The 21,956-nt window shown below is 36.2% G+C and overlaps 1 protein-coding gene across 2 annotated transcripts in view; it reads right to left on the reverse strand.

Annotated features, from left to right (window-relative positions):
- The window catches only part of LOC148071275 (metabotropic glutamate receptor 4-like), a 232,898-nt gene that overhangs the window by 100,921 nt on the left and 110,021 nt on the right, over nucleotides 1–21,956 (reverse strand). For both annotated transcript variants that reach the window (XM_087800960.1, XM_087800961.1), the window contains exon 3: nucleotides 8,989–9,205. In XM_087800960.1, the coding sequence (XP_087657086.1) occupies nucleotides 8,989–9,205 (217 nt within the window). The remainder of the gene's footprint in view (nucleotides 1–8,988; nucleotides 9,206–21,956) is intronic.

The following is a 21,956-nucleotide window of genomic DNA, read 5'->3' on the forward strand; positions in this document are numbered from 1 at the left end:
CTTGTTTAAGGTGCAACTTTTTTGCTGCGATCGAGGTTTGTGGTTAAATCATTGCGACTGTTAGAATTCCCTGTTTGCTCATGAGATGTTGCAGACGTTGTGGTCGACTCTGTGGTTGAAAACTTAGTCTTAACAGTTTTTCTTTTACTTACGTTGAATTGTTTCTCTCAAGTCAACACTCTCTCTCGTGTAGGTTTGTGCTGCCGTTGCCGTTTTTTTTTTTGCCAAACAGCTTTTCAATGGAGAATGAAATTTTGGTTACGTTCTGGAACCATTGAATGTGTTGCCCACTTAGTGCAACAAAAACACATCATGGTTCTGATTCCTGTTGTTCATATCGTATTGTTTTATGGTTGCTAAGAAGAAGTGACCGACAGTCTTTTGTAAATGGGCCTCAAACGTAGGACAATATAATTGCATTCAAATCACATTATTAGGTGCTGGTTCGGATGTTATATAGGTTTTGTGTCGTGGTTGTGATATTCAGAAATGCAGTTTGTGTTGTTGTGTTTAATGTGGGTACTGTTGGAATTGTTACTTTTGTCATGGTGGCTGCTGTGGAGACATTTTAAAGTTCTGAACCACAAATGTTTTCGTCCAAAGTACATTTTAAGGGGAAATAACTTATTCAAAGCATGAAAGAACTAAATATTTACTTCCCTTGGACATGCATGAGATATTTTGTCAGACTATCCCAACCATTGGGCTTGTAACAAGACCGCAAATAAACAAAAACCTTTTCATTAATTTCAGTTGTATTAACTTTTACTGTTTGAAATGTGTTTTATTTTGAAAGGCGATCTGATTTTCTCTGATTTAGAAGTAAGACTGTGACTTTTGACACGTCAATATGTTTGCTTTGCTCAAGATAATTCTATTCAAAATAATTCTTTAAACTAGTGAAAATGAGCAAAACATTTTTTTTATGTGGAACTTCTTTTTGCATGGAAACCATTCGACTTTTGGTTTTATAGTAAGATGTATTTGTTATGGAAAATAATTGCATTAACCTTGATGAATAAAATGTTGGGTGTCCTCTGCAAGTATAAACACTTGTTACAAAGAAAATTTAATGATTAAAAGAGCTTTACATTTAAGAAACCTTTAAAAAAAGAAGAGAATTTCAGTTAAAGATTTCAACCCATATAACTTTAAAATAAAGCAACATAAAGAACATTTCAAATTCAATTTTATATTTTTTATCCACTTTGAAATCAGTCTTTTTTTCTAAATATGTGGCCATATATGAGTCGTACCTTCTAATCAAACGAAAAGTCCACAATACATCAATACACAATACATCAAATGCTTTCAGCTCAAAAGCATTCTCTTCTTACCGGCTTCCATCTTCCTCCTGAATGCCTGATCTCCACTGAGCAACTTACTTCGTCAATCAGACATAAATAAGGTGGATAATCTTAAGTTTTTTCCTTCATCATACACCACTTGTCTTCCTTCACCCACACACACACACACACTGGCCTAAAGAATCCAGCGTCTCCTGCACAACCTGCACCTCATTAGGAGTCTATATCATAGCAGTGGCCAAGAGCTTCAGAAGAAAACTTAAATCAAGTGTAAGTGCACTCTCTGCTGCTGCACCCCGCCTCAGTCTCCTATAAAATTGTCCTCTCCCGGTAAAAGCGGCAGCAAAACAAAAGTCAATTATTGTTGGATATTGCGGTTGATATTATCCACAAATCGTTCACAATCAGAAGTTACTATGCTTTGTTGCTTTTCTTTTCAAATGACTGAGAGTTGTTTGATTTAAAAATAAATCCGTTTTAATTTATCAACATTTGTTTAATGCCACGGAATCAAAAGAATGATAATAATAATTCCAAAACCATTAAAAAAAAGAATGTATTATTAGTCTGAATTGAAAACAAAAGGCTTGCATGGAAAAATAAAAACGTAAATATCTTTTTCGGAAACAAAATAAAATAATAATGTTTTATTAAAAAAAAGAAATAAAAACAATTCAATTTGATTTTTCAAAGGACAAATGAATAATGGACAGCAATGATGATTGCTTTACTTTTCAGGTAAAACTTTTTACTTCCTAAATCTTGCCAAAAAAGTTTGCAAATAGAAACAATTGTTAAATATTAGCCTTGCTTGTTGGTGTTTCATATCTATACAGAAATGAGACTCACTGGTTATCTTCGTTTTCTCTTTTTTTTTAATGATCTCATTCTTTGGTGCACATGGGTTGACATCCTACTGTCACCACTATACCAATGTGACAACCACATAGACCTTTGTCTCGAACTGAACCATTTATTTTCAAACTCAATCACTCCTTTTGAGCACAGATGTCGTCTTAAATACACATTTTCTATTAATAGTCTATGTCAGGAACTCATTTAGCCATATATATATATATGTATATATGTATGAATTAAATGTGGTTCTCATTTACATCTGATTTCACTTCTAGACTTGTAGTCAAGACCTCCTTAACTGAGACCTTAAGAAGAGTTTTTGACCAAGACAAAAACAAGATCATTCCAGATTGAGAATGTATTAAATAATGAGAGTGAATGTGGCTTTGAGGCCACGATTATTCCTCTAGATAGAACTTGAGATAAGACCACAGATCGTAGCCGAGACCAACAGTAAGAAGGCTCATCACCTCACACCCCAAATATCATTATATAGTCTTCAATACATTTCTTCACCATCACCTTTTGACTTCATTTCCAGATTATTTGTTAATAATTATCATGACGTCTTTCAAGAAATCATCATATCTAAGTCTCCAACAGACCACATTCTATGATCTTATTCTGTGTTAATCTCTGTATCCTTTTAAGATCATTGTGATTTTCTCCTTTGATCTACGCTCTTTATTTTTGCACCTTGTTATCTCTTTGCAGATTTTTATTGAAATTTTGCACTTCATACTTAAAAAAAAAAAAAAAAAATAGTTGAATCTAATGTATTCCATGTTATATTTGAAATATTAATTTTGTTTTTGACCATATAATTAGTTAAAACATGTGAACATTAAAAGGTTGAATTTGTCTTTTTTTTTAAAATAATAATTGAATCCAAAATGTAAAAATGTATCATAATAAATTATCTTTTCTTGACAAATCTTAGAATCAGAATCAGCCACTTTTATTGCCAGTGTAACACATCATCGGAACTTGAAATAAGATAACGTACACAATAAGCAATAGAAAATCACAACCAATCTAATATTGGATATTTAAATTTGCAAAATTCAAAAATATATTTTATAAATCATTTTTCCAAATAGTTGTAGCCTTTTAAATTCAATTCAAAACATGTTTGTAAATAGAAAACTCCTTGTTAAAAAAATAAAAATTAATATTGAAAAATGTTGAATGTTTGAATTAAATAATTAAATAAAAAGCTATTAAACTCTTCAATATAGTAAAAGAAACAAAAACAAAAAATGAATGCTTAACATGAACAATTGAAAAAAAAATTGTAACTCAACATTTAAATTGTTAAATCAACTATTCATTATTCTGAGAGCATTGATATACTTCCGTACATAAAGCCTTGAGTTCAACACACACGTAAGAGAGTATTTAATATTAAGCCAAAGAAAACACTGTTGAGTTGTGTTCTTGTTATCCTTGAGTTGATAGAAGAGTGCAGCACAATATAACTTATATTTGCCTTGTCATTCATAAGTATATTAAGAACCATATCTTAATCTCTCACCAACATTCAGTCTAAATCCTCTCTTCATCTGCTCCTATATTAACATTGTCATTGGTGTCAATGTGCACCCGAGGGACTCACAACTACACACAAGGACTTTGTCTCCTCTGCGGACATTAAAAGTAATTTCCTAAAGTTAAAGCCGGGACTAAATTCCGAACATGTATCACACAGTCTTTTATTTCGCATTCCTCTTCTGGCTTGAGCCGCGGCGATTAACGATTCGCGGTGACTGATGAGCAGCGGCAGCCAAGTTTGGTCTCTCCGTCCAGCCACAGTTCAAGATGAAGACGCGACCATGACACTTTAATGCCTCGTCCTATTAATTAAAATGAAACTCCTTGGAATCTCCTCCAGCAGAGTAATTACAGGTTTGGTGCGTTGGAGAGAATCCAGGAAGTTGTTCCACGAAACTTTCCGGCGATGCCTGCTTGTTGTCTGGGACACCTGAGAGTAATTTGGGGGTTTAAGTGGTTTTGGAATTGCACTGTTGTACTGTTAATCACTTTCACTGTTGCGTTTGCTCAGCTGTGGACTCGAGTTTATCATTGGGATGGCACTCGCTAATAGTTTAGGGGGAAAATCACCTAACTGTTTTTATTTGACCATATGTGACTTCCTTCTAAAGCTGGGCTAGGATCCATTTGTGGGCCGGGATTTCATTTTCATAGTTCACCAGGGGCCTCATGTCATAGACATACAGTATATATATATATATATATATATTAGACACCTCATCGACTGCTGACGGATGTGTATAAAGCGCCGCCATCTTGGTACAGTCTCATCAGAGGCAGTATGAGCTGCATGGAAAAGAGGTACTTCTCATTCAGAAAATACAATTATCCGCTGAATTCTGGACCGTTTTTCGAACGGTTTGGTCCTTTCAAATCATCATACATGTAGCTATGATACAGGGTCCTTGGATATTTTTTAAAAATTGCTGGTTTTAATACTAATTTCGTCAGCAGGGAGCAACTATCAGAAGAAGCCAGACTTCTGTGCTGCTTATGGATGATCTAATGAGCGGAATATACGAACAAAATCTCGTGGGATTACTTTTCACTGGTAAATTGTAATTAAGGGATAACATAGTATGTGCAGGTTGTTATTAAATTATTGATATTTATTAATGGTTAGCTCTTTTGTAATAAATTGCTCTTGTAAATCTATTCAAGTCCAGTTGCATCAGAAGGGGTAACTTCTGTCAAATTAGTTTAATTTCTAAGAGGGTTATATTTTAAAATATATTACTGAGGTAGTATCGTCAATCACCTGTCATTTGTACACTACACTTCTTATTACATTGCACTGATCCTAATCATTGTTTTATCCCACGTTTTCTCAATAGAATATTTCATTTTAAAACATCATGTTATATTGTGACATTATCCTCAGCATTTTTGTTTCTATCTATCACAAAATGTTTTTTTATATATAGTGAAGTATTCCTTCTAATAATGTCTGTCTATCTGGTCTGAGGTTTCAAAAAAAAACCCTGTGAAAATAACTTGACAAAAGAGCGATTTATGATCACTTTTATAGTGTAAACACATCATTCCTCTATAGACTTAATGCACTGTAGGAGCGAGTGGAATCTTTACCAAGATGGCCGCCCTGTATACACACCGCTCTAGTGGGGGCAGCAGTTGATGCGGCGTCTATGCATATGTGTCTAAGCCTCATGTACTAAGAAGTTCGTAGATCTTCTACTAAATATGTACGGAAACTGAAATCCAGAAGATGACGCAGCACAAAAATATATGGATGTATGAATCTGTGCACGACACAAATTTAGGCACTTTTACTTCATACATCCCAATCAACGAAGAATTAATCGCAGATTTTTTCGTCCCTTTCAACGCCCTCATTTAAATATTTAAATCATATTAAATGAAGCAGAGTCCGTGATTTTTCTCTCTTCGATCAGAACAAACAAATGAAAACATGAAAGTAACAGGTTTATATTCGTTCATTTAAACATTTCTGACATGGATCACATACTTACATTTAAATAGTGCAGACGAGCTCCGGTGTAAATGTTTATATTTTATATACACAGTTATTAACGCGAATACGTTATTGACAGACGATAAGGGGCTTATTTGAAACGTCTCCAAATTAGTTTAACAAGAATAAAACTGTTTATATTGGTGTGTTTTTCAAAGAGATCGCTCCGATATCGTGATCACAGCTTCAGCTGCTTCAATTGTGCAGCTTCACTTTGATTAAACGTTGTTTCACAAAAATCTACATGACTTTTGTTGACTTGAAGCATCAGACGCAAATCATTTTCTTTGTGATATTACAAAAACAAGCTCATAAATCCTTTAAATTTTTTCTGAATAATGTAAAATAGCGGATTAAAATATTCAGTATAAAATTATCAATATTGTCTTAATAAATGCTGATCATCAATTTGGTGAATGAGAACATACAGACCTTGCGTGAATAATGTACTTTTTACCACTCTTTTTAGTATTGATACATATGGACTTTGACGTAAAAGGTGGCTAAGCACGTTTTTTGTGCTTAAACCCCTTAGTACATGAAGCCCCTGGACTGTTGGACAAAAAATACTTTCCAACGATTTCGACTAGTTAAAGTTAGGTAGAAAAACTAGGTAGGAAACTGACTTCATTCAAAGTTTTGTAAATTAAATAAAATAGTCTTGATTGAAAACTCTGCAAAATGTTTCTTTCATTGACAAAGAACATTTTTTTTTTCCAGAGGCTTCATGAAACAGCGGATGGGGTCTCATGATACAGTGCCTTCATTTTAAAAGACCACTAGATGTCACTCTGTTCTTTATAATGTTTCTATTTGATCTACTAATTTTTTGAAACGTGGCATAATGTTAAACTAAGAGTGACATCTAGTGGTCTTTCAAAATGAATACACTGTATCATGATACCTCATCATCTGTTTCATGAGGCCTCACTAACCCATTAATAATAAATTATATAAAGAACAATTTTTAGTTAAAAAATCTTTCACACCAGTCATTATTGTTTCTGTAAAGTTTCATTTATTCCATCTGGAAAGATATAATTGACTAAATATGCAATGTTTTGGTGGCTGTGTTTATTTCAAATTTTGTGTCATATATTTTACTTTATAAGCACAACCTCTTAATAAGAAGACTTTAGTCTGTGGGATGTTCTGGAGATTGTTTAGCCTTGACAATTTCATGCATCATTTAATCTGGCCCTGATATATGAGGCATAACAAACACTAATTGTGAGCCTCAATCACTGAACAAAAACTAGCACAATTAAGAACATGATCCTGGTTCTCTGTGGCTCATCTTTGGACATTATTTTTGAGCCAAGACATCCAAAAACTTCAAGTCACTAACTTCATGAGTGTCCCTGTGGTTCCTGGCACATATGGATCCAGCCCATTGTATGTCCGTTAATGAGCGGGACTGTCTAGAACCCACACACTTCTCTCCTCAAATGATGCTCTCAGGCTGGTGAAAGTGTGGAGACTCTCATTCGTGGTGGGGTACACTTCCTCCTTAGTGTTTTGTTGAGTCTTGAATCCCGGGCCATTAGGCCTGGCAGATTTCCACTCACAGTATCTGGAGTAGACACAGTACGTCCACATCTTTGTCATTTCAAGAGAGATTGAATTGGTTTTAATGTAACTCAGCATGTTTCTTTTTATTTTATTATTTTTACCACATCATCAGTGTTGGGAGTATCTTTTTTGTTAAAGTACAACTACTGTGTTCATTTAAGTGTCTCTTAAATAGATGTAGGACCTCTATTGTATCATCAGTATGAAAATACCACTGAAAAATGTTTTCCTATGGTCTACCATAACCACACACACTCTGCTGTGATTGCATTTAATCACTGTGTGCCCTCATATATTTTTTAGAAATCTTTGAGCCTCTTTTTTATACTAATTGTTGTATTGTGCTGAGATGCCCATGTAACTTTTAACACAGAGGATGTGCAGAGGAATCTTATCTGTGTTTGGATTTATTTTTTAAGAAGAAATATTTACAGATAAAAATCTCTAAATTTGACCAAGATGTGAATAACTAGCACTTAACGTCATTTGCAGATTATTCAGTGTTGTGCGTCTTTGTAACTCACATGCAGAGACGTTTTAATGACTCAGAGTTTTATTCTACTTTTCAGTACAAACACGCTGAGACACAGCAGGAAAAGATGTTTATTAATGGTCTTGTAGTGAGTCAAAGGTATTTTTTTTTTTTCAGCGTCACCACACTGGCCTCAACTATGTCGCTATAATTCACATGCATCTTTATTCATCATCAGAGGAGCAAAGATGCCAAAGATTTTGAGTGAATTATTAAAAAAAAAAGAACTTCAAGAGGTGTCAAGTTTTTTTAGACAATCAAATGCTCCTTAAATATTCCTAAAATAAGCCGGTCAGGATCTTAACTTGTAAGGATTGAAGAAGTCAGGTGGAAAGAAAGAAGCGCACAAGTGACCCAGATGTAGTGACGTTTAAAGGTTGTGTCACAGAGTTCTGCAGTATTTATGCATTGTATGGTACGTATATATATTTTATATGACATTATCTTATCATTCACACATTTGTTCTTGTGAATTAAACTAAATATGTCACCTTAGAGCAGCGGCATCAAACTGGATCAAACGAGGGGCCAACATCTTTGAGCAATCTTGGTCATTGGGTGGAACACTTTTTTTTTTTTTATTTAAAATTCCCATCAAATCCTTATACCTCAGTTTAGCCATTGTTAAAAACCTGTACAATTGCTGATATCAAGATTAATGTGTTCCTGATCTTATCTTAAACACTGGCATATTTAAATATTATTATTATTATTATTATTAAAGGTTGACATATAACATTAACATTAATCTGCATTTATTTTCATGAAACCATCCTGCAGGCCTCAAAAAAAAAGTGCCGACACATGAGGTTGACACATATGCCGGATAAGAAAAAGCAAAATAAGTAACATATACAAAAAGAAACAAGTGAATATTCTGAATAGCGCAACTTTTTTTAGTCACAAATTGACATGATTTTTTTTTTGTTGATATATTTTGCAAAATAAAGTGCAGATGTGCTGTCACGAGAAAACGGATTGTCAAAGTCAACAGCTGCTCAAAATCCTCTTAAATTGAGCTTCTTTTTTCCTTTGTCTTTTGTTTACAACTCTAAAGTAGCACCACGCAAACGTTTTGAGATTCCATCTTTGTCTGGATGAAATATCGAATTTTTTACGTTAAAAGCTTTGTCTTAATTATGTTTGAGTTGAATCACGAGCTCGAGCTCACTCACCGTCCTCCCGGGACTTCTGAATAAAAGCCTCGACGCCACTTTCTCCGTAGTTCCCCTCGGACGCCACGGTCGAGACGTAATTCCACCTCATGGCCTTGACGATGTCCACCATGGCCTGAGCCTGGTACGTGTCTGGGGGAACCACTCGGGAGAAGAAGTCGTAGCGAGTGTTGTCGCTGAGTTCTGGGGCAGTGGATGCGTAGCTGACCTGAGGGATCTGTGGAGGAAAAGAGAGAGTTTTTTTGTTGTTTTAAATGGATTCTGGTAAAAGTTTTGATTGTGGCACAAAGAAAAAGGAACATTTAAGAGGAGGCGATGAATCGCACAGTGATGTCTGATGTTACAAACCACATCAATTTGAGAGTGTGGGGCGAACATCAGCCAGTGATGCTGAACCCCGCTGAGCCTTTTAGCATCCAGCGTTGCTCAAGCAGCCGAGTGAGTTCACTGGACGAAATAATAAACTGCTGCGTCATATGATGCTTGACATTTATATTAGAAAAATGGAATAGAGGAAGGATATTATTCATATTTGTGTTATATATTATTTATTTTTTTGAATATATTTTAATTAAATATTATTATTCTTTATTTTTTTGTTTTTTTTTCTTTATTAAAGGGGTGACCAAACCTTCAAAATACATTTTTTTTTACCTTGGAAGTAATGAGCATCATCACAAGTAGCGGAGAAAGGTGAAATGTTTCAAAAAATAAAATCAAATAAATAATTTCTTTCTTTCGTTTGTTAATATATTTCTTAACGTAGCACAACATTTTTGTACTTGATAGTGAACATTATAAAAATAAAAGAAACCATTAATTTATTCTTATTAATGTGTTTAGTTTATAAGTTTGTGTTCATTTAAAAATAAACAATGAAAATCTACTCAAGCATTATCAAGACATGGTAAAAAAAAAAATTTGTGGCCACAAATTAATAAAAATCATTTTAATTATGGATGAATTAAAATAGATGGATTGAAACATTATTTTGATATATTTTTTTAAGGAATAACTAAACCTTGAAGAATAAACTGACCCTGACATATCCTCCTATAATTACCACAAGAGGGTTTATTCTGAAGAATGTACTACCTTAGTATTTCTACGACTTGTTCGACTAGAACAGGGGGACTTTATTTTTATTTTATTAAAAATGTATTGTATTGAATTGTATTTTATCACAACTGTAGAATAGGCTATTTTCGTGGCCACAATTATTATTTTTTTTACCATGTCTTGTCTGCACATTTGTAACAAGACTAGGACTATAAAAAACTGCCATTGAAACTGCCCTTCGGGACCCTTGAACCGCCTTCGGGCCCAGAGAAACCTGACAGGAAGGAGAGATCTTTTTGATTTAAAGCTTTACAAAGGAAAGTGGTTGCATCGCGGTCGACTGCTCACACAGATCAGAGACTCCTGATGAGCGTGCTGAAGTGGGGAAAACACAAGAGACTTAAAAAATAAATAAATAGGTCATCCAAGGCTCTCTGCATTTACGGGATCTCTTCTTCTTTTTCCACACTGTTGTTGTCTTTCAAGTGTTTTCAGGGGACGTCAGTTTCTATAATGAAAACGTCTGCAGATGGAAATGGTATTTTTCATCGCCTTTGCACGAGCACTGACACCTCAGTTTCTTTCTTCAGATGCCGAGCTTTGTTTCGAGAGGGGACTTCTGTCGTCGTGTAAATTGAGAGTGAAGAAGTTGTGCTCCGTGAAACGTGGATGTGATGAGAAGAGCTCCGTTTACTGCTCACTGTGCTGCTTTGCAGCCTGCAGCACTTTTTTTATCCCGGCCAACAGACACATGTGGGCAAGGACACACACACACCCAAACACCTACACACACACACAGTCCATATTGAACACCTTGACTCGGAGGCCTCGTCTTCCCATCTTGATGAAACCGGTGATCGCGTATTCTTCAACGAGAAACAATACTTTTGTGGCGCGTGGTCGCTCCAGGCTAAACATCACCAATAAACCCAAGTATGACTAATTAGGAGGAGCTCTAATGATGTCATTAAGAAAGAATAAATCAATTATCCAGGGACGTGTTCCAGATGTGCCTGTTGCATATTGATGGACCGCTGAGCGTAAATCTCGATCACTTTTGTTTTTAATTAATGCTGACATTGTTATCTGAAGTCTGGAGTCAAGAGAGAGGCCATACGTCTTTGTTAATAGTTTCTTAACTGCTGGAGCTTGGAGGTTCTAATACATTTATACAGGTGGAGACGTTGTTGGAGGCGAATGGTACCAACTTAAAAGTCGGTGTTTGGCGCTGGTATCAGATAAACAATATTGAATTGAAGTAAATATTGAATTGAAACTCATACAAAAGTTTATGTTGGGGTCTCTCTCGGTCTTGGTCTCAATCTGTAAAAGTCTCAGTCTTGACTGGGTCACAACACTCTCAAGTCTTAGTCACTGGTTCTCGACCGATCTCGTTCTTGATCTCGATCTGTTTAAGACTTTCTCGGGACTCTGTCTTTCTTCATCTTGTTTTGGTCTCAATGGAAGCATCTTTATCTCGTCGTCTTCTGTCTTGTCTCCTCAGTCTATTTTTCCAGTCTTCGTCTGGATAAGCCTCATTCTTAAGTGAGTCTGCCTACACTCTCTATGGTCTTGCTTGTGTGTTTCAATTTGTCTTGGTCTCTACAATCTTTTGTTTTGGTCTTGTCTTGGTCTTAAAACTATCCAGTCTTGGTCTTGTCTTTGTCTTGACAGTCTATGGTCTAAGTCTTGGTCTCGTGTTATCTCCGTTTCACCCAGTCTCTTCCCAGTATTGGTCTTGATCAGGAAAAGCATTGGTCTTAACTTAGTCTGTCTAATTCTTGTTTTAGACACTCTCTCTGGTCTTGGATTATCTTGTCTTTGTCGCTACAAGCTATGGTTTTGTGCTTGTCTTGGTCTCAAATCCATACAGTCTTGAAAGTGTCTTCTCTTTGTCTCGGTCTGGACAGTAGACGATCTGGGTCTCAGTCTCATTACCTCTTGGTCTTGATGTGGAAAAGCCTCAGTCTTAACTTTGTCTGGATCTTGATCACAAACACTCTCTGGTAGAGGGAGTATTTAGAACAAATCATTTTTAGAAATGTATAAAAACGTAATGATTAGATTTTACTGGTTAGAAATGAGAGGAAAAATGGCAGAAAAAATGATAAAAATGTACAATAAAATACAAAATAGCAATCACTTGCTTTAGAACTTTTAATACAAATTGTTTTAATTAAATTGAAAATGTTTAACTGTAGTTAAAGTATTTATGATTTTGAACAATTCTGTGTTCTTGTATAAAACTAAGTAAACCAATGTAAAGGAGAAGATACGAATTCAATAAATTGAAGAAAAAAGATAAAGAATCGTGACATTTTTAAATAATATACGAAAATATATAGCAATTTAAGCAGAACCAGTGACAACATACTTTGAAATTGCTGCACAATACTATGTCGCTAACCTCATTCCTGGCCTGCATGTGGCCCAAGGGGCATACTTTTACCAAGTATTTTAAAATATAAGGTTTAATTTTCACAATAAAAATGGACGAGTGAAAGCTAAAAATAAAGCTGAAAAAGTGAGTAAAGATTAGTTTAAAAGTTGTTTGGAAACATGGAAAGGTATGAGACTCTCCTAAGACTTCAAAGTCATCGATTTAAAGCCACTACTTTACATTAAAGTCTATTGCATGTCATCTTCCACAACATGCTCCACATGTTTATTCTCGTCATCATTCAAATGAATGGCATCAGTTGCTGATTTTCTCCACCTGAGTCAGAATTCCAGGATAGAATCCCTTTGCTCAGGGTTCATATCACTCACACAAAAAAAGAGCAGCATTTGTTTTGTGCTCTCAGTTTGGTCCACGGGGTTTGTTTGTGGTATTTTCAGGCTCTTCCACCACAGCTTTTCCGTGCCTGTCTGAGCTGCTTTGCTGCAGTTTGAAATGAATTCGTGGAGACAGGTTAGAAGCTGGAGTCCCTGAAGTACTTTGCTGAAGTACCCGGACTACGAGATATTTTTCTCAGCAGAGAAAATCATAAACTAATAATTTGGATAAGGCGGCAGACAGAGGGATGACTGATGATTATTTCAGAACAATTCCTAGAGAAGGTTCAGTTTATCTCACAGGTTGGAATAACATGGACAGATGGTAACCAACGGCAACCAAACGTGAAGTTAATGGCAAGATCATGAATAAATAAACACTGTGGTCTACGAAAGAACACAAGTAATTCAATAAGTGTATTTAGTGTTAAGACGTTTTCTGTCTGTGTGCCCCAGCTCCCTGAGACCCTAGCACACTAGGAATTAACATGAATCATTTACAAAACCTTTCTGTTTACCAGTGAGATAGCAACTTTTTTTTTCTGGCAAACTGAGTAAATGGATTAAATATATTATGACACTGTAGGAACAAGGATGTATTTATAGTGGTGTTGAGTACTTGACTCTGGTGTCCCTCTGATGCGCCCCCAGTTGACTTTGAGACCCCTTACTAGCTGAGAGAGCTGGGAATGCATATAAAAGAGGTAGGTCTCCCTTAGTTCGCTATTGTGACGCTATATTGTGAAGTGAAAGCCTATAGGCTCTAGTGCAGACCTGGGCAAAGTGTGGCCCGGTGGCCACATGCAGCCCTTTGACTGTATTTATGTGGCCCTCGTAATGTCAAAGTATTATCATGTAGAAATGGTTCTAATGCATTAGAAAATGTATTTTGTATTTATTATTATTTTACATTTTCAAATAATACTTTTTTTTAACAACTTTTTCACTCCTTTTTGTGTGTAATTTTTCGAGTATACAGTATATTAATCCCTCAAAACATTTTTTTTAAGATGGTTGAAGAAATGTTTTAAAAAATATATATATATATAAAAGAATAAAATTGCAGCTTATTAAGCTTAATAAATGTCACGACGAATGTCCTTTTTTTAGGGATTTTTTTCATCTTTCTTTTGGCTTGACGGCCCCTAACAACATTCACAGAATTAAATGTGGCCCTTGAAAAATTAAAATTGCCCACCCCTGCCCTACTGTCATAACCGTCTTATTTAATCACACACTTACACTTACGGACAGTTAAGACCACTTCACAAAAAAAAGACTCGCTACTGCCTCTCTGGTTTCTCTTGATGATGTCGAGACTGCTTTCATTTGTTTTTAAACCAAAATGTGTCCAAACATATATATGAACTATAAACCATTTTAAGAACTCTGGTAAAAAGAATATATAATTTGGAAGCAAAAAAGGGTAGGGTTCAGGGTAGGGTTAGGGGCTAGGGTTAGGGGCTAGGGTTAGGTTTAGGTTTTGTGTTAGGTGAGGGTTAGGGTTTGGGTTGGAGTTAGAACAAAAGGTGAAGCTGCTAGTCACAACCACTTCGTCTATGCTTTTATTTAATCATGGTACTTTCTGTTTTCATCCTGTTTCCTAATCTTGAAGATTTTCAAGCAAGCCAGACATCAGATTGTCTCAGCATTTACCTGTGTAATGTTTACTTGTTCCGTTGATTTCTTACTATTCTCCCTGTTGTTTGTTGTCGTGCTGGATTTTCTTTTGGATTTGCCTTTAATCTAATTTTACTTCTTTTCTTTTTACCTTCCTGTTTGCCCTACCCCAGCTAGCTTAGTTTTTCCTGTAGTTTAGACTACTTGACCTAATCTTTTGTTCATATAAATCAGTTGGTGATTGTTTTGTCTCCTGACTTTTTGGTTACCTCTATCTTCGTGCCTCTTTAAGGTCATTATTATCCATTTTTTTTTTAACAAACTGCACTTACACTTTTACTTATATTTTCACTTACTTTTATTCATCAAATGTGTCTGCAAAAAAGTTTGGACATTGTTGTTTTACACTGTCAAACAGGTTTCATTTTTAATTTGCTCCTCTACATCCACATAATTGAAATGCACTTCAAATCTGTATATACTTGAACAAACAATAATACAATTGAAAAACTAACTGCCGGAAACCATATCATGGTTTTATCTAACTGGATTCTATAATGAGCTGTGCAAGTCAGTGAATAGGGAAGTTGTTCCTCTCCTAATAGGAATTCATGATGAACTTGAGACCGAGATTAGTTGTGAGTAAATGTCAAAACGAATGATCAGAAATTGTGAATGCAGAGAGAAACTTTACACAAGGATTCACTGCAGAGTTTCGTTGTTGCCTCGTGAGAATCTGCACCTGACCTGCTATATGTGCGACAGCAGCCAGTGGAGTGTGAAGCTGTCTTTCTTTTTTGACACTAACCAAGTACTATTTAGAGAGGAAAGGGAAAAACAGAAAGATCTGACAAGTTGTGATCACAAGTTCAAAGAAAGGGTGATTGTATATCTTAATTATGGTTAAAGTAAGGAATTAATTGGCTTTAAGGATTATGCCATAGAGAACGATGACAATTAATTTGCAGTTTAATAGTTGGTAATAGAGACGTCATGTTTGTTAGTGATTGTAATATTCGTGTCAAGACTTTTAAATATGTGAATAATCCATCATAACATATAACTTTATTTAATTGATTCCATCACTCTTCCTCTTCTTTTATTTCTTTTGGTAACTCTACTTTACAAATATATTTGTATTTCTTTTTAAGATTACCAAATTACCTGTTTTAAGTAAATTGATGGTCCCTAATGAAGTCATGTCTTCTACCTAAAGGTATTTTTAATATAAAGTTAAATTATCTTTTGGTGTGGGTTGATTCAACTAATATTAAACACTTTTCTGCTTGATATGATGGTTGATTTATTTGATTTAAGCCATCATTTTATTATTTATAATAGAAACATATCTTGGGAAAATAGGCAAAATTGTTTTTAAAGCTGTAAAATATTAACAAAATTAAGATGAAGGAAACATTGGGGAAAAGGTTAACTAATGTGAAACTGTGGAGACTTCTGGGATTTATGACGTGCGGTGACAAACCTTGATGTTTGAGCAATCACATCAGAGTAGTTATGGTAAACACGATTTCAAGTTTTTTCAGTTTAGATCATTTTCTAATGTACATGTTTCAATAAAAACAGAGTTTTGATAGAAACAGAAAATACTGATGAGTACAATAGAGTCCAAGATCTATTTAAGACACATAAATCAACACACTTGTTGGCCTTTAATGAGCATGTTATTCATATGCCCTAAAAAAAGGCTCTACAGTAGCAAAAATCTTGGAAGCACTGAGTGCCAGTTGTGGGACAAACATGCAACCACAACATACTTCTTATTATCGAACATTATGTTGATGCATCTTCCACTGGATCAGGTTCCTACAGTCGAGAGTCTGGCTGCAGCTCTGGCACTCACTCGTCTCTTCTTACAGTTTGGATAACGTTTCAGTCTGACAGCTGTTTTTAAATGAACTGTAACACAGATAACTCCTCGTGTAGCTGCCTGGATGTCATTGTGTTCCTACCTTCGTGTATTCAAACATGCTATGCAGATAAATAACTTCGCTAATTGAAGCCCGGCTCTATTCAAATAATAATATTTAAACACAATGGTTTTAAATGTCACCTCGGCTGCGGAGGTCTTTTCATTTAAGAAATTTAATTGTGCATCAGTGAGGCCTGATGGTTGTTGTTGCAGGACGACAACTTAATGATGATGACAGCGAGTCCTGATGCGATGAGGCAGATCCTGCATGTGCCGTCATGCAAAGTAGCTGCCGACATTTGCATCTGTAATTTGGACGGCTGACGGATCCGTGTTGGCCGTACGTGAAGCATCTCCATCAATAACGCTGGATTGGTGGGGTTGGAAGACACAAATAAGCAGATGTACCCTGTCTTTATGGTCTTATCACTGTGTTGAATAGATCGGTCCAGAGATTAGCTGTTTTGATTGAATTAGGATGGAAGTATGTTTGCTACAACCGTACTGTTGCCATGCCAACGGCATCTGTGCACAATGGATTCTCAAAATGTGTGACTGTAGTTTTCCAAATTATAATTTAACCATATGAATTCTGAGATAAGATCAGAAATAGTACAATTTCAAAACATGTTGTGCAGACTTGTGTCACGTCACAATTGGGGGTTTTTGTTAAAAAGTTAAGACGAGTCTCTGGAAACTCATCTATTTATGAATTATTTTGTTTGAGGTTATCGTTTACATTGCACTATTTCTGAGCAGAACAAACCATTTTTAATTCTTGCCAAACTTCAGTCAAGAAGTAGGGGAGCAGCAAGGGACTCCATCTTGGTAAAATATCAGCTTGTTAAGGAATACATATCATCACACCGAATGTTATCATTTATATAACTCTGTATAAACCATGGTTCCGCATCATAGCAGTCCACTCTGCGTTCTCGCTGTTTCGCAGATTCATTTTTTGGCATACAATACTGACTATTGAAATATATTGAGAGAGTTCCTGTGTAGTATATAAGGTTGTCTTTAGCTTTTATAACCTTATTTAGTAACTGGTGCACAGGCTTATGTAGACCACTGCTGTGTTATCTTGATCTTTTTAGTATATCTTTTTTGAGTATTTTTTTTCCTCTTGATTGTTTAAGCGCTTTGTGACCCTGGTCTAGAAAAGTGCTCTATAAATATAAATTACTTACTTACTTACAGCTAACACCAAAACACAGACACGCAGTTCTCATCTTGTTGAACAACAACTCCTCTCACTTTCCCTTTGACCCCAGAAACCAAAAAAAAACTCCTCCAACTCAGCCAATCGGTCAGTCAGAGTCCCATGACACCTTCACTGACCCTTAATGTAACCTGCTACAAATTGAAATTAATATTTAGGGCCTAACATTTTGATATCTTTCAAACAAGGCCTAAGACATGTAGATGGGTGTAGAATATAACAACAAAAACATACAGTATTCATTTGTATTTAGATACTCTATACAAAAATAAAGAAATGGGTATTCCTATATTTTTGTCACACACTGTATATGAAAAAAAAAATCAAAAGCATCTCTAGTATCGTTCAGGGGTTGTTCTGCAGGGGCAGAAGACATTACGACGAATCTTTGGATATTAAGTCCCTCATTGTTCTGGACGGATGTCAAAATGAGGTATTTTATTGTCAAAGTGATCTTTTCAGTCAATCGCTCCCGGCGTCTCAGCTGTCTCTGGCCTTCATCTTTTAGCTTGATACATATTTTTGTCTTCTAAATGTGAACATTTTTCCCGACAAACAAACCCAAGGGAGCGAAGTGATAGTATGATCAATAAACGGCGATGCTCAGCAAGAGCAACACACAGCATCTTAGATGAAAAACATTCCGCCACACTGGAGGACGTGTTGGAACCCCAACGCCCGAAGGCAGTTTTGCCATCTCTGACATCTTGCAGCTCCTCGCTGCTGTATTTACACAAATGTGAGTGTTAAAAAAAAAAAAACAGCCATCAAAATCCTGCACTGAAACATCTGCCAGGCGTCGTCATCTAAAACTGATCAGGGGCTGTTTTGGCTTGCCATGAAAAGTGTTCTCTGGCATTCCCTCTCTCTGTCAGAAAACAACAAAACACTAAAGCCTGCAGTCCAAACAGCTTCTCACTCACACAGCGGGGGCTTTCTATTTTGGTGTCAGCCAATGCTGCATAATACGCAAGTGTTGGTGGCAAAATGGCAATTTATTCATTACATTCTGGCAGAGAGTCTGCTGCTTCTCCGTCCTCACTTTATAGATTAAATTTACCCAAATGACGACAACACTTCATTTGAGTCACTTCCAGCTATGGAGTGTTGGTCTGTGACTCACTCAGGGAAGCCTGGATTGACGTTAGCTGTCAGCGTCCCTTGAGTATGAGGTTTAGCTGAAAATGGAAGAAAGGATGTACACAAAAAATGCTGGCTCACTATACACGATTCCTTATCCGGAGGTGATTCCATCTTTTTAAACTACTTTTTTTTACTCTTCAGTAAGTGTATAGAAAGTAAGTAAGTAAGTAAGTAATAGTTATTTATAGAGCACTTTCTAGACCAGGGTCACAAAGCGCTTTAACAATCACAAACATTACACAGTTAAAATATATACTTTAAAAGATCAAGACACCTAAGACAAAAACAGGAGTTCCAGAAAGTCGGGGGAAAGCATGCACAAATAAGAACGTCTTAAGATGTTTCTTGAAGGAGTCAGTAGACTCCATCGAGCGCAGAGGGAGAGGAAGATCGTTCCAAAGCTTAGGATCAACTGCTCCCATCATCAGTAGATTGTTATCTGCAGACCTAAGAGCCAGAGCTGGGGTGTAAGGCTGGATCAGATTACTGATGTAAGGAGGAGCCTGACCATGAATACAGTAGATCTGAAAGTAAGAACCAGACTTTTAAATTTGATCCTGAAAGAAACTGGCAGCCAGTGAAGAGTTTTAAGGATCAGAGAAATGTGAGTTCTTCTAATAGAGTGGGTCAGAAGCGAGACAGCTCCTTCTTTAGACAAGAAAATAAACTGTTACAATAGTCTAAACAAGAAGACTCAAACCCATGGATTATAAGCTCCAGATAGTGTTGTGACATAATCTTCCTAAATTTAGAGATTTTTCTCAGTTGATGGAAACTGTTTCTGGTTTGTTTTCTGCAGTGTTGAACTAGAGACATGTCTTTATCAAAAACAAAACTCAGGTTTCTCAGGCTCAGTTTGACAGACTGACCTAAGTCACCCAAGTACTGACTCATGCGCAATAAACTGTTTTGTCCACATTTAGCTGCAAAGTGTTTTCACTCACACATTGTTTGATTTCTAGTAAACAATTGAATAAGCTGTTCAGCCTCTGTGACTCAGTTGGATCAAAAGCGGAGTAGAACTGGATGTCATCAACAAAAATGTGTTAAGAAACATCATCAAATCTCTAAATGATTTTACCGAGGGGAATCAAGTACAGCGATAATAATAAAGGACCCAGAACAGAACCTTGAGGGGCTCCACACAACAGATCTGCTGATTCAGACCTTATTTGATTGTCAGATACACTGAAAGTGTGCCCAGTAAGGTATGACAATAACCACTGTAACAAAGACCCAGACAGTCCCACTTCATCCCTCAGTCGTCTCAGCAGGATCTAGTGATCAACTGTGTCAAAGGCTGAGTCAAGATCCAATTGAACAGGAAGAATTTACTTCCCCGTGACCGCCGACAGCCTGATATCACTGGACACTTTCAGTAAGGCTGTCTTTGTAGAGTGATATTTGCGGAAGCCAGACTAAAACATCCCATGAATGCCGCCCTGGAACAGGAACGAAGACAAATTTTCAGACACCACTTTCTCCAAGATCTTTGACAAGAATGGGAACTTAGAAATAGTCCTGAAATTACTGACGTCAGTCGGGTCCAAGCCTGTCTTTTTGAGTAAAGGCTACACAATGGCATGTTTAAATGCATTTGGAAAAACCCCTGTGGAAAGGGAGAGGTTAACCATTTCGGTAACCCAGGGGCCAATTAAATCAAACACTTTAATCAACAGCCTTCACGGAAGGACATCTGATGAGCAAGAGAAGGGTTTCATCTTGCTCACAAGTGACGACATATCAGCCAACGTTACAATGTTGAAGGAGGACCACAGTGTGGAGACAGGCTCAGTGACAGCAGGGGTTCCACACAGAAGGGGAGCGATTTTGTCTTTGTTCAATTTAATTTTGTCAGTGAAAAATCTCATCAAAGCATTGCTGTCAGCTTCACAGAAGAAAGGGGTGATTGGAGCAGCAGGACACATGAGCGAATTTAAGTATATCATTAAGTCATGTTTACTTTGAAGATGTAGGGAAATTGTCAAAAAAAAATCTAGGATATTGTATTTTTGATTCTACGTTACTTTTCCAAATCAAAACCTTACTGTTGAGAAATGTAATTTTACTATTGTTCCTATGATTTTGAACCAGTAGCTTGCCCTCAGTGGAAAAAAGGTTCACATTGATGGTAACATTGTAGAACGGGGAACACATTTTAACAATTAATAAATGGATATATATTCATTAACAGCAACTTGGCCTAATTCCATCTACATTTTACAATTTGACTCTCACGTAAACGGGACAAAGTGTGTCCCTTTTAAACTCAAAATGGGACACATACTTATATTTCTAAATGCGGTACAACTCTGTTTTTCAAGGGATGGTTGGCAACCCTACTTCTACATAACAAGGTGTTTCATCATTATTTCACTTGATTTCTCATAGCCAAGCTTACCAAACTGTTGTGCTTATTGTTGTAGTCCAAAAACTAGCTAAACTTGTGTCGTGAACAAAGACTCAATGTATTGGAAAGCCAATATTACACTTGACAGTTACAGAAAGTAAGGAAAGCAAGAAGGTAACTTTTAAAGGGCACCTCTTAAATTGTTCTAGGACCTCTATAATACTCATCAGTATGTTTCTTTTTGCACAAAACTCTCATTTAATATTGATATTTACGTTAGAAAATATGCTTAAGCTCTGCCCACTTAAAATGTGCTGTTTTGCCTGTGAAAAAGTCTCGTCCAAGCAACCACGCCCACTCTGCTCTAATTGGTCACAAAAACACGAGTTTCATTCAAGGACTCACGTAAATTTCAAACTCACTCCTAAAACTCCTGTTTTGTACTTTAAAAAACGAATAATAAAAATAAGGTTTGCTGCCTAATGTACGCATTACAAAAACACCTAAAGGCAGAAGTAACTCTCACCATGTTTAAATAAATATTTATTTTGTTTCACGATTAACATGTAGGTACTTAACCGATTTAGGGCTTCTAGGGGAGGACACCTCCACCAGAGTGATGTCGGAATGTTTAATTTAAACGGTGATCTCGTTTGGCGAGATTTCAGACGGGAGAGAACTTTATTAAGTAATAACTTAAAAACGGAGCAACGTCATGATGAATGACCAACAGCATTTTGAAGAGGAAGACTTCAACATTTAGAAGATGTGAATAAGTCAGGAGAGTTAGGTTTTCACATTAGATGCCCTTTAATAACGTCTTAGAAATCTGACAATGACTGAGGATGAGAAGATACGGCCGGCTC

Source organism: Callionymus lyra, chromosome 10 (genome assembly GCF_982586985.1).
Source record: "Callionymus lyra chromosome 10, fCalLyr1.hap1.1, whole genome shotgun sequence".
NCBI classification, from domain to species: Eukaryota; Metazoa; Chordata; class Actinopteri; order Syngnathiformes; family Callionymidae; genus Callionymus; species Callionymus lyra.